We start from the raw sequence: 17,096 nt of genomic DNA, 5'->3' as shown, positions 1-17,096 counted from the left end.
CTAAGATCACCTCTATCATAGCGTGTCCAAACAAACCGCAAAGATCGGCCAGCCAGATGGAAACAAAAACGTCGACAGCCTTGCTTAAAAGAGTGAAACTTCCGCGCCACATACGCTGCGGACGGTGTCATGCCCGAGTTCCTCTTTTCTCTCGTCGTAACTTTTATCGTCGCCCCTGTGACGTTATAAAAACAAGACAAATAACGCAGCGCTCTGCTGGCCGGGGCGGAGACACTGGCTGCTGTGGCGACAGCGTCGATGACGGCACCGTTTAGGGTGATAGAGGTCGGGAGAGGCAGGACTCGGGAGCGCGACCGATGGCCGTGACGCACCCCAGCTGGTGCCCTAGGCAACCAATCGGACGGCTGACGATGGCGGTGGCAGTAGTCGTAAACCCTTCTGGTCCGTCGGCCAAGCGACCACCCGGGCTTATAACAGCCGCCGGTTTCGGCCGGAAGATGGCGCCGTGCCCGAAGGGATGGAGAGGGTGAAACGGGTAGCGCGGTGGGAAAAAGATGACAGGAAACGAAGGTAACCAAGAAGGAGCAACTCGCCTGGTGATTTTTGGGCGGGAAGCCATGTGGACCGCTCTTCAAGTAGCGGGGAGCTGCCGTCGACGATGTCATCGGACGCCACCGTTCGGTCTGCTGTCTTCGAAGCTCCTGCGAGAGAGAGACAGGCGTTGTCGTGATGTAAGTTTTCTGCGGGAACATGTGTACGCGACGTTTTCATGCGCCTCAAAAGCGATGGCATATATGAGTATACATAGAAAACTCCATTGTGCATTGCCCAGTATCTCGAGCCTAGTTGGACCACCTTTTTGGCCAGGGCGTTATAAGCCCCCCCCCCCCCCCCCCCCCCCCTAAAAAAAATGCAAGTTAAAGTCGCTTTTCCGGATTGAAATTCGCTAATTCATGTAACACAGTCGAGTAGTGTAAAGCGAACGTTGAGCCGGGCTGGGCGCAGCCGGTTTTTATACAGTTGAAGGATCCGAACACTATCTTTCGGATGAAGCTCATGACGTGTTCTCTGGTAATCAGTTCGGGTTTATTAAGAGTCGTGGAACGCAGAACGCGCTAGATGAACTATGTGATCTTCTAAACAACTGCGTTGAAGAAAATTAATTCGCTTGTGCCTTATTTTTGGATGTGTCCAAGGCGTTTGACTCTGTTAATCATGATGTGTTGTCAGATCAACTATACAATTATGGGTTTAGAGGTCCTTTTCTGTCTCTTCTTGTTAATTATCTATCCAATCACTCAGAGCTCGTTGTATTAGGTAAATATAGAAGTCCATGGCCTGCAGCAGATTAGATTCGGTGTTCCTCAAGGATCTATACTTGCACCTATTTTGTTTAATTTATATGTCAATGATTTGAGCTCTGTTTGCAAACTGTGCCATGCTTTTCAATACGCTAATGATATGCTTTAAGTTTCTAGACACAAGGTCTATAAGAGAGCATTATCTTTTATTCAAAATGACAGAAAGTTAGTTATGGAATGGTTCAGCAATAATTTAATAAGTGTTAAAAATAAAAAGACACAATTAGTATTTTTTCACAATTATTTAAACGGAATTCCTAATGACGTATCAATTCGTTTGCACAGACTTAATAGTGTTCATTGAAAATGTCCGTGTCAACAGTCAAATACTTAGGAGTATGCTTCGAATCCGACATGTCTTGGAATACTCATTTGTCTTTTGTATGTTGTCAGCTCCGGAAAGTTGCGTGTTTGCTGTACTCTGTCAAGCCTGTTTGCCCTATGAATGTATACGCAAGCAACTAGTATACGCCTTAGCCTACAGTGTGTTACATGGTAGGTCAAGTGATGAACATAATAACGTTTTTGAACTTTTACATATGCCTGACTTTTCTCATCTATTTTCTGAAAGAATTGTTTTTAAACACATCCGGTCAAATTACTTTTGCACACTTTATGTTCCTGTGAAAGATCTGAGAAGTCGCGATCGTTTTCTCGTGCCTAGAGTGCGTACACGCTTTGGCGAACATCGTCGAAAACGTTCCCTCTGTTCTTAATCGGTTAACCAAAGACATATTTTCTGCTAATTCCAAAAAGATAGTGAAATATTGTCTTGTGAAGTTAAGATATTAGTTCCAGTACACAGATTTGTTACTTATGTTTTTACATGTTTTCTCCCCTGGCGTGTGTATTTTTGCGTTCGCTCTTTTTAAATCCATTTTCTTCTCTCATTTTGTTTTCGATTTCTTCGGTTGTTTTTGTTTTTGTTTGCTTTTTGCTACATATCTGCTCGGTACATGGCGTATATGCTTTCTACTGCCGTGCACTGCCATTCAAGCCTTCAGAGGCTTTGGCAGGCCTGCATTTGTACTGGAAAAAGGAAATAATAATTTATTATTATTATTAATATTATTGGAAAATGCTATATACTGTAAAGCTCTACGTAAAAAAAAAATGCAGTCCGAGATAAGCTGCACTGTTACTTATATACAATGTGAAGAGGAATACTTGTTTCGTGGCTCCCCACAGATGCCTCGAGGCTCGGACGGGCGCATCAAGCAATGCGCACATGAAGGTCTTTTAATAAAGAATATATTTCAATTATTTATGGAATGAAACAATAAATTAATTCTTTTTATGCAAAAGGTGAGTGTCCTTTAAGGTTAGGTCCTGAGAACCGTGCTTGGGCACGGCAGCTAAGCTCGCGGCTGGCTTCGAACAATGCCATCTGTTACCGACATCGCAAACATTTGCACGCATCTAGATAAATCATCATTAACGTAGGCTAAATGGCTCGGGTATTCATTGCATTTAGCCTTGTCGCGAGTCAGCTGTGATAACCGTATCCCGGGAAGCTTGATAAAGTAAACTGACTCAAGTGTCTCAGTTGTTGACATTCACAAACTGTTTGGGTGTTCAATATGCCACTGTCCAAAGAACTCCGCACGTTCAATCGCCTGCGCAAATTTATTTTGCTCTCGCAGTTTCAAATGGTATTGAATGCATTCCCTGATATACGATGTTAACCTCCCATCTTTCACCATTACACCCGTACATCGTTCGCTGATAAGCAGTTTTAGAACAGCGCAAATTTGAACAGCCGTACAAAGAGAGAGCCAAAGCGCACGACAATGCGAGTTAGCGCTCTGAAGCGACAACGCCTGCAGCAACGCTCGATGCGGTCCAAACTCAGTGCGCAAGTGGAACTCTAGCGGTCGGTCATTCGTCACGCAGCGGGAGGAGGACCGCCCCGCGCGTACGAGAGCGATCCAGCCTTCCGCTGGTGACGCTGGGACGATGCGTCGAGGCACTCACAATTAATCAGGCGCCGGCACGCTCCTTTCGTGTCCTCGCCGAGGGGGCTGTACACTGCGGCCGCTGCAAAGGGCGACATAGGACGCCCGCGAGCGTCCCCTTGTCTTCCACCACGACGCTGTAACAATGGGGCTCCTTCTGTTTCGCCTGAAAGCGGTGGGCCTCTACTTGTAACCACTCTGACGATGCTCGTCCGCTCGCCGCTCAATCTTGGGAAGACGAAGGAGGGAACAAAGTGGAAAGACGGCATCTCTTCCCTTTCGTCAACCCAAGTTTCTTCTGTGAGTGAGGTGTGTCGCTAGATGTAGCCGTTGCTGCTCACTTGTGTTCATTGTAGGTGAGTGATATGCCGACGCTGTTCAAGGTAGCAGCAAGGACAGACGTCCCGTGCGAAAGGTGCTGAGGAACGCGACTCAGACCTGGTCAGTTAGAAAATGTTACTGTCGTGCGTGATTTGCCGTCCAGGATTTTATGTCTACCGTAGAGCGGTGTTGACGCGACGTTACCTACAGAATGAACGGCCTTCGAGTTAGAAGTGTGAAACGCGCCAGCGCACGCGCGCAGTTCTCGTTAGTAAGTGTCATCCCTCATTAATGCGAGATACTGCTTAAAATATCCTCCCTTAAAAGCAGTGAAAACGACTTTCCGCTTTAAGCGACATTGATATCGTTCATATTCAGCAGGCGAGTGAGCTTTCAGTGATAAAATCAAGGGTTTGGCGCAGATGTACGGACAGCAAAAAGTTTCTGTGGTTGAACACTGCAAAACCATGGCGAAGAGAAAGGTTCGTTGGGCTTGGTTACGGTTCTTGTTAGTTATCATCATCACTATGGCTGCTATAATTATTGTCAACTAATTGTACCGTTATTGTCATTGGCACTACTACCGATATCATTATCACTAATTTCTGCGTCATTATTATCGCTACTATTATAATAATAATAATCATCATCATCACTAACTGCATTGCCATTATTATTGCTATTATTACCCGCACGCTAGACAAGGAGAATTACGGTCTGTTTCTTAAGAGCTCGTCAAGGTGAAGTCCGTAAAACGTGCATGGTTAAGAAAAAAAAGGGCACTTTTGTGGTTTCGGTAAATTGCCGCCTCTGTTACTATCCAGAAACCATTGAGTATTGTTTTATTGACTGCAAGGATGCAATGGCTCTTTGGTAATTTTAAGCAAAGAACGTTAGAAAAAGAAAGGCTGAATTTGGCACTGCACTATAAAATACCTAACTGCACTGTACTACCTTTTGTTGATGATCCTTTAGACATGTTCTTTCTAATTTTATTACTCAGCTTCTGGAAAATGATATTGTCTGTAGAATGATTGTTCATTTCAGGAAACTATATGCACAAGCCGAGTTTGAACTGAAGTGGACACTCTATTTTAGTGATATATTCTGCATTGCCTCTTGTTTAAGCTTTGCTGAGTAGTATGTCCTATTGTCTATCGTGCTGATCTGATGCTGTCTTTTTTCTAATAATATGTACATAGGTAACGAACATACACATTGTTTCAGTATAATCACCGCTATGTTGAAAAAATAATAGTTGTGGTTTAACTCTGGTTAACCCTAGTTGAATTGCGATAGCAACGGCGGAAGTTTTTTTTTTGCCTGCTACATCATTCCCCTATCACGCCCTATCAGTGTAATGTGCTACATTATTGGGGACACTTAAGCTCATCCTTTCATAGTATGACGCGAGAGCGCAAGTTACTAGCCCACAGGTTCAATACTGCTGAACCGAATGTGGAGCACAAGCTTTAGCTGCTCGGGCGCTCTTGTTGTTGTTGTTGTTGTTCTTCTTCTTCTTCTTCTTCTTCTTCTTCTTCTTCTTCTTCTTCTTCTTTTCCTTTTTCTTTTTCTTCTTCTTCTTCTTCTTCTTTTTCTTTTCCTTTTTCTTTTTCTTCTTCTTCTTCTTTTTCTTCTTCTTCTTCTTCTTCTTCTTCTTCTTCTTCTTCTTCTTCTTCTTCTTCTTCTTCTTCTTCTTCTTCTTCTTCTCTTCTTCTTCTTCTTCTTCTTCTTCTTCTTCTTCTTCTTCTTCTTCTTCTTCTTCTTCTTCTTCTTCTTCTTCTTCTTCTTCTTCTTCTTCTTCTTCTTCTTCCTTCTTCTTCTTCTTCTTCTTCTTCTTCTTCTTCTTCTTCTTCTTCTTCTTCTTCTTCTTCTTCTTCTTCTTCTTCTTCTTCTTCTTCTTCTTCTTCTTCTTCTTCTTCTTCTTCTTCTTCTTCTTCTTCTTCTTCTTCTTCTTCTTCGTGGCTGTTCAAGGTCAAATGCGGCCCTTCCCGGACGACGCGACGGGTCGAATCCTGGCGCAGCATTGCTGTCGCAATAAAAACCAGCCTGGCGTGCAGTAGTGGATTGTGCATTCGGCTGCGGATAGGAGGGATAGTGGTCCCATTCCCGGTGGAGGCAGTTTTTTTTTCTTTAGCCAGTATTGTTAGCCACACCTCCAGTCAAACCTCGAAAGTGATACGACACCTTATGAGTGGTGCACGGTCTTTTCTTACAGTCACACTTTGCCCTTTGGTTCATTGAAGGTCAAACGTGAGCCGTCGCTGACCTTGGCCCGAGTTGGGGCAGTGAAGCTTTCGCTTCAAAAGTACTGTAAAAGTATAATAGAAGAAAGGTGACCCTGTGCGCATATTGTGGCACACCTGAGAATGACGAAAGAAAAACAAAGCGAAACGTTAGACTCTATTTCATGCAAAGGCTGTCTTACCAGACAAGTGTCATAAAGAGGGGCAGTATTCATATTCTTCTCTTTGGTATGGTAGCTGCTTGGCATTTCCCCATTTCATTTCTCTGTGTGTCCCTCTATGCTTCTAAATTAAATGTATATATTAACTACCAAAGGGGAAACTTCCAAGTGCATGGATCGGAAACATGCATAATTTTTAAGCATACACGCATGCATACTTACAAAAATCCTTCAACGAAACTATTGAGATCACGCGTTTCGCTTTTCGCCCGTGTGGCGCAGATTTTATAACATCCTTCAAATTACAAACAACAGTAGGTTGGAAAGAATATTCGTCATCAGCTTCAAATAGATTTCCTTTTAGCTGTACCGTAAGAGCTTAACGACTGGTCTTAAAAGAGAACAATGTCGTGCGTATATTTTTGGCCACGGCTATACTTGTAAGTACAGTTGAGATAACCACTTCTCATAGTTTCAGCCACCCAGTGCTAAAATATCTTTCGCGAATCATATTAAGAAGATCGCACTGCAGCCATCGGTTACTGTACAAGTAAATAATGCATAGTTCCGGCCTCTGTTATTGAAATCTGTGTAGCATAAAGTAATGGTTGCACTCTTTAACCGTCTCTAAGAAAGGTTCGTCCCAGTCCCTCCTCCCCCTTTTTCTTTTGTTTTAATTCAGCCAGTTTCTATACGCATATTGTGCGCCTCTTACGTCTAAATTGGGTGCCGAAAACCTCGATCTCAACGCAACTAGCCACTGTTGTCGATAAATGCAAATAACGAGCTCTCAGAGAGAGATGAAGACTACACAAAGATTAGAACGCGCATATTCGAGAAAAACCAAAAATCTGCCAGATTTTCCCCAGCGCATTAGCAATCTTTAGCTCATTAAGGAAAGAGCGATACAGAAAGACGAAGCAGTCAATGTAAACAATGTCAAGTGCATAGCCAGAGGGGGGGGGGTTAACGACCTGGCTCTTGCGCACTATGCACCATTTCCTGTTTCCGGTCTTTTACCCGGGGCCCGCGATATCGAGAATAACGGCCCCAGGAGAAAGCTACACGGCGACAGATTGCTGCGCCACACGGGGGACAAAATTTGCATACTGGGTAATGGAAGTTCAAAGTTACACGATGAAACGGCCGCGAAAAGAGGGAGAATTGCGTAGCGAGAGCAACTGCAGCTGTGCAACGCACTAGTTTTTGGAGTTTCATTGTTTGTTCGTTGTTTCACTCATTTAACGTTTTCTCGTTTCAGGTATTTATGTGCCCCATATTTTGTGTGTTGGCAGGTTTTCACTGCCTGAAACTAGAGGTGCAGCGTTGTCTCTCAATGCTAATCACCAGCTAGGTCGAATGGGCGAAACGGTGAGATAACGAAGTCAGTGGCCTGCTCGGACCAAATTAACATGTACAGCATAATCAGCTGCTTAAGATTCTTAAATACGGCAGGTTTCTGTCAATGGCAATGTTGGAGCTGATTATTCTTGCGTAGAGGACGCAGTAGACGGTGACGTAAAGAACGAATAAAAAAGGCTTGCGCTGAACAAGCTTGCTACGGTTATTCTCAGTCAATTGAATGAACGAGAGCGTCTTATGCGCAGCTATACGTAGGCATTTTTGTCCTGATGCAAGCTGTTTGCAGCATGCACGTGAGCGCACATGAAATTTAGATAGCTGACTAGAATTCTAGCCATGAAGACTACTGTAACTGAGGCCGTACAACAGCATGCAACCGCCCAAGTCATAAACGTTGCAAATACATATCTTCTTTTGTCAGCTGCTCTAGACAATTTAATTATGGCAGCCAAAGTTCGATACAAAGCGGAAATTATGAACTTGGAGCAAAAGGCGTGACGAAAGTAACACCCGCCATGACCATAAAGACGCAGGTGTTGTGTTCATCTGTTTTCTTATCCCACCAAGTGTACCAGATTGCGCCTTTCGCTAAATGATCTCTCATGTGCAACTAATCCACCAAGATATCTTGACGCAATATAAAGTAGGAGTCACAGTTCCTTTCAATAAGCGAAAAAAATATTGCAAGGGTTCAACGCTGCTGAACCGAATATGGAGCAAAAGCATTAGCTGCAGTTGACCCAGCGTTCATCTTCTCCTTCTTCTTCTTCTGTTAGGCGCAGCTCCGGCTCGGGGACCACGGACACGGACACGGAACACAGCGGCGAGCGGTTAGACCTAGCGTAGGATTGCTCTCGCAATAAAATCAACGACTTATTTAGGCTTTTAACGAAATAGCAGTAAAATGACTAAGCTGTCGATATTATCTTTTGCTCACAGTTCTTGAAAAGGTTCTTAAATTACATCATAAAAATAATCATCAAATCACTTCAATTGATGATATGCAAATGCGGTTCATATTGGTGCAAATATCTCCTCCTCTGCTTATAAGCCCTGCTAAACGCACCGACATACAAGTCGCGCAGGGCAAACTGACCACTAGCACAGCAAATTAGTCAGAGCTCATCAATAAAGTCTCCAGTCGGCTGCCAGTCTCCAGTAAGGCTGGGTCGGCAGCGTGGAGATGCCCTCTGGGAAGCGTTTTCTCAAACCCGCTGCTGGCTGCCAATGGGAAAGTAAATTGGTCAAAGGCGGCACGGTAGCCACGAGTTGCCCATCGTTCGGCAATCATTATCGGTACGTGCCTCACCAGGCAGCGCGCGATCGAGAAAGCAAAGGAGTAAAGCAAGCGGAAAAGTGAATGGAAAGCAAGGCGTCATCATCAGACGCGCTCCCAAGCGAAACGCGCGTCCACAACGTGTGGCGATCAACTCTGAAGGCGGCGCCAGCCTTCCCTCGGCCTTCGACTGGGAGTCGGGCACCCCACTATACAAGACGATGAGGGGCGGTTGTTTTTGCGGTCGCCGCTGTTACGACGTGCTCTAGCCCGCACATTTCGGCGCCCATCGTCTTCATTGAAGCCGTCATCGCACTTCTTTCCGCCATTGGTTCGTCCTCGCAGTCTTGATAATTCGGTGCAGCAGAGCCGAACATAAGGTCGCCTATTACGCTACTGTCTCCATAGTCCATATGCTGAAGCTATTTTCCGCTTGTTATGGCACGAGCAGGGCAATTTAATTTTACTTTTTTTTTTATTTCGAGCTGTCAACCTATAGAATGTCACTGAACTCAGTAAAGCAGCGCGTACATTCTCAAGTGAGTTCTTTCTCAAGAAATTCGGATATTGAGTTAGACCAGGTTTGGACACGAAGGTAATGTAACAGCATATACCATAGCCTCGAGTGGTGTGCATTCGTGACGCGGGACAACAGGACAAAAGCTATGCAGCATTTTCTTTCTTTTTTGTCACATGCCGGCTCAGATTAACCCAAGAGGCCGGTGTAGCCCATCTCGTTGGAAGCAGAGTAATGCGCTGCCTGCTTTGGGATATGCAGCTGCATCGAACGTTGCACGTATTATAGCGACACATTGCCGATACGTCTCAGCCGTTGAGAAATTGTGTACCCGTAATTAGATATTCACCAGAAACGTGACGTCAGCCTGAGTATCCAGGAAACCTAAATGTTTTCATTTTTTTCGCATTGTCTTTACAGGAGAATATTTTACATTTCAAACTTCACTGCGTAAACTTATCATTAAAATCCAGAGTTGTTAATCATGAAAGTACCTTATAGATAAATAGCGGATAGAGCAGTCCGTGTGTTTAGATGACATGAAAAGAGTATAAATACGCTGATAGTTGCTCCTTGATGATTGGCTTGTGGCTGAAACCTACAAAATTAATAGGAAACATGATATGTGATATGACACAATATGATGAACATCATGCCAAGTCTCGTGGGGAATATAATGCACAAAAGTGTTGTAAAAAATCTAAGTTTCTAACTGTTCGCTTCTAAGCCGTTTAGCGAAGGTCGGGGAAGCGTTGCTGGAATGCCTAAGCTCGCAAAGGCTTAGGACATTGTTTCTCGCCACCAGCATTGAGACTGCGAATTTCGGAGATGTTCAACAGGCTCCTTGAAATGGGTTAAAAGCTAACCCAGTGGGCTGCGTATTTTTGTGAAAGACTGCAATCTGCCCATCACGGCGAGTCGCACCATTGACTACATATTACCTTACGTACACGTTCCAAAGACGGCAAGCAAGGCCCATTAAAGAACCACATTATTGCACCGTGTGCCGTGCATGTTAAGCCGCCCACTGCGCAGAACTACAAACACTCGCCGCACACAACACCGGCACGTGCTCATCTAGCCAACCCGCTTACTTCTTTAGTGATCAGAAGCCACGGCGACCGCGCATGCCTGAGTGCCTTCTCTTCATTCTACGCTCGAAGGGAGGCGCGGCAAACTACAAATCGATCTCCGCCGCCGGCGCCTCGACGCCGTCCGCAACACTTAACGAGAAACGCTAAAATGGCCGGCACGCAAGGCAACATAGGCGGCTCTTGCTTCACCACGGACGGGGAAGAAGAGGAAGAGGCGCGGTCGGCTGCGCCTAGAATTACTACTACTACACTTTGTAAACAAATCGCGCTGCAATGTATAAGAAGCTGCGCGGGCAGCCAGTGGTATAGGCAGAGAGTGCGAAGTTTGAAGCTCCTGCCATTTTCCCTACTGCACCGCCACTCCAGCTTTCGTCTACTCTTTCGCAATGTTTGTAAATTCCTCGCCACAGCAGGAGATCTTTAGCGAGTGAAATGGTAACAAGAGATAGCTGAAAAAAAGGAAGGCTCGAGTAAGTCACCCTATTTTTGTACGTTGCCTCCTTTCGAGCTTTCTTCGGCTCGCCGAAAATTCTTTCCTTCCGTCTGACCAAAATGGGCGCAGCTTTTTTTTTTTTGTTCTCATTATACACAAAGCAGCTAGCGCTTTCTACGTCTGGGACGCAAGAATAAGAAAGCACGTGAGTTCTCGGATGGGCGTCTTTTGCGTTTCCGTTCGGCTGTCCTATTGAAAAATTATGCGCATTGACGGAGCTGAAGGACGAATTTAGGACACCTCCTGAAGGAGTTAAGGAACAACGAAGAAGGCAGCTAGATTAGGTGCGCACGAGAAGCCTCAAATTTTTCGACACGAGGGCTTTCGTGACGTAACGCGAAATACCGCTTTCGTTGGAAACAGAGTATTAAGTTAATTCGTTTCAAAGCTCTACTGCAACCTATGCAAAAAATAAAAGTAAAAAGAGGCAGCACGAGCAGGTAAAAGAACGCTACAAGGCAATAAAGAGGACATTGATAAGAATGTTCTCTGACTTTTCTCATTGAGAAGAGTTTATTTTCCCGCTTCTAGCCCGCCGCGATGGCTCACTGGTTTGGGCGCTCGAGTGCTATATTGTTGCAGAAATTGGAAAGTTACGGTTTTGTCGATAACTCGTCCAAATTTTTTCACAGCTATCTATCTAACCGTAAGCAAAGAGTACTTATTAATGATTTTATATCAGATGTCAACGATGTAACCTGTGGTGTGCCACAGGGTTCTGTTTTGGGTCCCATGTTGTTCTCACTTTATCTCAACGATCTCCCGCAAGTGCTACGCTTTTCTCAAGTACTACTGTATGCAGACGACACCGCTCTTGTGGTTACTGGGGAATCTCTTCAGGCAATTCAGACGATCATAATGAATGAGCTGACAATGCTGTCTTCCTGGTTCCTCAACAATCGCTTAACGCTGAACATTGCCAAAACTAAGTATATAATCTTTCACTCTAGACACAAGACTATTAACAATACATTTACACTTACTCTAGGTAACTCGTTAATAGAACCAGTTTCTTCTTTTAAATATTAAGGGGTTATATTTGATTGCCAATTACACTGGAAAGAACAAATTAACAACGTATGCAAAAAATTAGCATTTGGATGCCACACGCTCATTAAGGCGAGATACTATTTTCCTTACGATATACTACGTTCCCTCTACTTCTCGTTTTTCCATTCACATATCAGTTACTGCTGTGAATCTTGGGGTCAAACATATAAAACATATTTGTCGCCTTTACATCGTCTTCAAAAGCGGGCATTGAATGCAATAACAACTAGTAATTTTGATCAATCCAGCAGCAACATTTTTGATGCCAACAATATACTATCGTACCTAACCTTGCGTAACTACAAAGTTGCGCTTGTGATCAACAATATAATTAGCACTAACTCCCCCCTTCCATTAAGTCTATTTGTCCAGCCTTCGCGTAATACTAGGCAGGCATCTAACTGTAATTTTAACCTTCCCAAATGTAGAAATGTGTATGGTGAACGACTGATGGAGTTCAATGGTGTTAAAATATGGAATGAATTGCCGATCGAGGTAAAAGCCGCCAGAAATTTTAAATTGACATGTAAACTATATTACCAGTCTAATCAAATTCTGCCTGAATTTCTTTCTTAGTGAAATTCCCATATGTAGCCTAGTTCTTGAAACATGCTTTACACTTGTATTTGTTGTTGCGTAGATGCAATAGCGTGTGCGCAATAATTTTTGTGAGTGTATGGTGTAGTTCGCTTGCACTTTATTGTACTTTGTAACCATATTCTTTCTAATTTTTCTTTTCTTCATTGTAGTACTATTATGCTTATCGATTTTATTTGGTACTCATAATTATGTGGGTATTTTATTTTACTTGCTGTTTGCTGTATTCTTGTCTATGTACGCAACTGTAGCAGTAATGTTGCGTTTATATCATTACTGTTCCTTTCAATCATTGATCCTCTATGGCTGAACCTGATAGTAATATTTGTATTTGGACCGGCCACTAGCCTACTGAGCTATCGGTCCAAACAGTGTTTGTACATTTTATTTGGTTTTGTCAATAAAGTTCCTTGAAAAAAAAAAAAAAGACGCCGGTTCTGTGCCGGGAGTGATGGCCGCTTTTTGATGGAGGCGAAAAGCAAGGCTTCCATGCACTGTGCTATGTGATTGCACGCTATAGAATTCCAGGTGAGGGTGATTTCCAGAGCCCTCCACTGCGGCGTCTCTCCTGGCCTAAGTTGCTTTGGAGCGTTAAGCCCCTATGAACTAAATCAAGCGAAACCAAACCAATCCCTCTGGTCCTCCGACTATTTTATCGTTTCCTCACAAGCATCCTTCTAATCACTGTTTCCATAGGTCCGCGTAATATTTACGACCAATAACTAGCATGGCCTTCGTTCAACGCGAACTGTATTTCAAAGGCACGAAGATGTCATTTCTTGCAGCTCTCCCGCTCTCCATTATTTTGCTCGTGTAAGTGTGTATAACGAGATCGGCCTAAACACAAAGGCTGTTTACAAAGCCATGGTCCACTTTCAAAACAAAAGCATAACTAAGAAACGAAACGCTCCGTTCAGTCAGGTATAAAAGCCAGAATTGCCATCAGTTTCTATGAACCCACGTTATATACGATACCAATTATGCAAAGTCAAAGTAAAGATGTTGAACATTAATTTATGAAGGTTGGAGCTGCATACGAGTTAGTGGACTTCTCGGTACTTGAAGGGAATTTTTTTTTTATGCAGGGAATGCGAAAAGGGCTGATAACTCTGCCTCTCTTCTAAAGTGAAAGTACGTTCTCTAAAAGAATAGCCTTTAAAATAAAGGTACTTCAGCAGTAGTCGCAAATTCTACGCTTGCGCGCACGGCGCGGTCTCATCATCAGCCAAAAAGGGAAAAAAAGAACAGCAACGGCAGTCTACGAAATATACCACACTCCAAGCATAGAGCCGTATATATATATAGATAGAAAGAGAGAGAGAGAAAATGAGAGAGATACGGCATCAATAATAGAATAAAATGCGAACAGCAGCACATTTGGAATGTGCTGACTCTCTAAGGTTCAGCATGCGGGGAACTTTTTCACGCCACAACCTGCTTTCTCTGCCGATCCATCATTCGTATGATTGAAATATTAGCGCTGCACGCTGGCCCTTTCAATGTGCGGTGGAAAGCGCGGGAAGGAGTGGGTCTCATGTTCGCAGTCATAGCGTCATCTTTTATGGCAGAAATATTTCCCCACCTTGTGCTCGCTGGCACGCATAGAGATGAAGAGGTACATGAGCGATCGATGACCCTGTTTTTAATTACTGCTCCCTTCTCTCCTCCATAACATTTTTCGCAGTCCTGTCGCACGAGGTGCGATGCATGAAGTACTCGGACAGCATATTTCGATGAGTAAGGTAGCCCGCCATAAACGTGCTAACGACTAGTAGGATGATAGAGTGACAGAACAAGGAGCGTTTACTCACCCCATAGCCTTTCTCTCGAGGAGACGCGTATAGAGAAGAAAATTTCACTAGTAGCTAGCCTATAAACTGAAATGAGGATTTAATATATAATATTAGAAGGGTTTGTCGATGCACTGTAAATAATGTGCTTTAGAGAGCACGTGTATTAGTTCATCGAGTGATGTGACGAGTTGGATTACCACGTTTTCTTGAAGGCATCCAAGAAGCTGTAACTGATAAGTCACAAGGTCAGTGGAGTAACATGGTTCAAGTGAAGGAATAAGAAATACAAAGACAGATAGAGATATTTGGATAGTTACTTCAGATTTGACCATATTTTTTGTTCTTCATAGGGATTAAGGCGGAGGTGGGAATAAGGGGGGGGGGGGGGGGGAGGGGGGGGTTAGGAGGCAATGATGCTGCGTTAGCTCGTGCTTACATTTTTACAATTCACATTTCTGTCTCTAATCCTCTATTTGTCGCAGGCTGCCACAGATTGAATGGCCACCATATCGTAAATACTCTCAGCGAGAGCCAGCTCATACATGGATCACCACTGTGTGCTAACAAAGAAATACCCCGACAAACAATAAGCCGCAATAGAGACAGACGTACGTCGCCGCTTCAATGCTAGCAAGGAGGAGGAGGAGGAAGATGTGGAGGAAAGGCAGGGAGGTTAACCCGTAAAAGACACCGGTTTGCTACCCCGCACTGGGGGAAAGGGGTGAGTGGATATAAAAGTTGTGAGAGAGGGATGGGTGAAGTTAGTATAGCCACATCACAGACATGTCACATCACATCACATCACATCACATCACATCACATCACATCACATCACATCACATCACAGTCATATCACTTAACATAAGCCATAACATAACATAACAGCAAATTCATAGTCTTTCGATTAGGCCTGTGCCTTTCATAAAGCGGAGCAGTGCCTGGGAGGCCTTCACCGCAGGCGATCGCCGTGGCCAGGGACCTAGGATCTTAATTCCAGTCAATGGGCGTCCATCTAGACTCTTTAGTGCACGGCATAGACAATATCTTTCCTCGCTGTATATGGGGCACTCACAAAGAATGTTGCCTATAGTCTCTGCACCTACATTTTGTACATACAGGGCTGTTTGCCATACGTATCATAAAATAATAAGAGTTTGTGAATGCTACACCAATCCACAGGCAGCACAGCAAAGTTTCTTCACGTCGGCGTAGGCCGGGTAGAAGCCATAGCTTCAGGCCAGGGTCCAGGGTCCAGGGTCCAGGGATTTTAAGCAGCAGTTCGCAAACTGGCCAGAATTCCCCAAGGAGAGCGTGTGCTCCCGCGCAAGTGCGCGAAGCCTGCCCGCTGCGTCTGCCCTCGAAAAGGGAATCAACAGACAATCGCCGTCTTGGTGGGCTGTTCGTGCGACCTCGTCCGCCCGGAGATGGCCCGCTATGCCTCTGTGTCCTGGAAGCCATTGGTAGATGATGCCATGTCCTTCATTAATTGCATAGTGATAGATTTGTCGTATGTCCGCAACGAGTTGCTGATGGGCTCCACGGCGAAGAGCCGCTTTTAAGGCTTGCAGGACTGCTTTTGAATCTGTGAAGATAGACCACCGCTGAGGGCTGTGCTGACTGATATGCCTAATTGCGACACGAAGAGCGGTTAGCTCTGCAGCTGTTGAAGAAGTCTGGTAAATTGTCCTAACTTTTATTTCTGTATAATTGAGGGTATGACCATGGAGCCTGAATAACTCACGGCATTCACTGAATTATCAGTGTACACGTGCAAATGGTTTGCATGGTGCTCATGGGTGTATTCAAGAGTGACATGTTTTAGTTCTGTCGGCGATAGCCCGACCTTCTTCCTGATGCCGGGTATTGCAACTCGTCTATTGTCTGCCTATGCCCAGTGGTTCAGTGCTTTCATAAAAAATGAAGGGTCCGCACTTTATTTATTTATTTCAATAATCTGTTTATTTGCTTGTTTGTTTCCACGTTTGTTTGTTGGTTTCAGAATACTGCAGTTCTGTTCGGAAGCGGTATCAAGAGTGGACCCGAAGTATATACCCGAAGATACGATAACGGAATTAGACGAATCATTTCCGTTATGGTCATAGCAATAAGCTTCAGCGCTTTTAATCGTCAGCGCCTGCTCTTGCACGTTGTGGTGTTTATCCCCTTTCTGAATCCCCCGCTTTTATTTCGTTAAAGTGTATTTTATGTGTGCTCACGTTTCGCTGTGTATAAACTGCCTAATCTGCATACCTGCCTGCTTCTCCTAATTCCCCTTTTACATGCATACGCACACACACAAAACAAGATCGTGTAATGCTTCCAGGCTCTTGACTAATGTGACTCGAAGAACTAACTACCCATCTCAAAGCAAAGTGCGCGTTCCGTTAAAGGGTGCTTCACTGCCCCACACCTAGGCACTGTTAAAGAGCCCGCAAGCGTTGCGGCCAAGGCTGCCAGCGCAGTCAAACAGCAGCAGAGTCGGCAGCTTGGTATAACTCACCTAACCAGTCATCACCGCGGATTTGAGATCATAATTCAACCGGAACACGGCCCTAACTCCTGTTGTCACGCAAGGTGCATTAGCCGCTTTTCCCCGACAACTACCCTTACAGCCGGACACCTGGCGCGAGTTAAGCGCTTCGCCAAACAAAGTGAAGCTTAACGAACAAAGCAAGCAAACACTGAAGTCGATAATTCAAAGGCTGGAGCTCGTTGCCAGTGCGCTTGGCACGCCTTCACTGAAGCACAGTCTCGAAGAAAGACGCTCTTGGCAGCAACATGGTCGGCTTAGAACTATTGCAGAGTAAACGCTGTAAGCGGTGACAACATGACAGCGGCGATCCCCGAGGAAACGGTCGCTTTTCTTGCAATACAAAGGCCGCATGCGTAGCAACAAAACAAAAATGCAT

The 17,096-nt window shown here is 44.5% G+C and overlaps 1 protein-coding gene across 1 annotated transcript in view; it reads right to left on the bottom strand.

Moving 5' to 3' along the window:
• Positions 1 to 429: 429 nt before the first annotated feature.
• Positions 430 to 17,096, bottom strand: part of LOC146198937 (uncharacterized) — a 175,039-nt gene continuing 158,372 nt past the window's right edge. Inside the window, exon 2 of the mRNA XM_084592004.1 lies at positions 430 to 662. Within this exon, the coding sequence (XP_084448130.1) occupies positions 430 to 662 (233 nt within the window). The remainder of the gene's footprint in view (positions 663 to 17,096) is intronic.

Source organism: Amblyomma maculatum, chromosome 2 (assembly GCF_055883805.1).
Source record: "Amblyomma maculatum isolate TAMU_Amacu chromosome 2, ASM5588380v1, whole genome shotgun sequence".
NCBI classification, from domain to species: Eukaryota; Metazoa; Arthropoda; class Arachnida; order Ixodida; family Ixodidae; genus Amblyomma; species Amblyomma maculatum.
The sequence above is the reverse complement of the archived record's forward strand: the minus strand, read 5'-3'. Positions and strand labels throughout refer to the sequence as shown.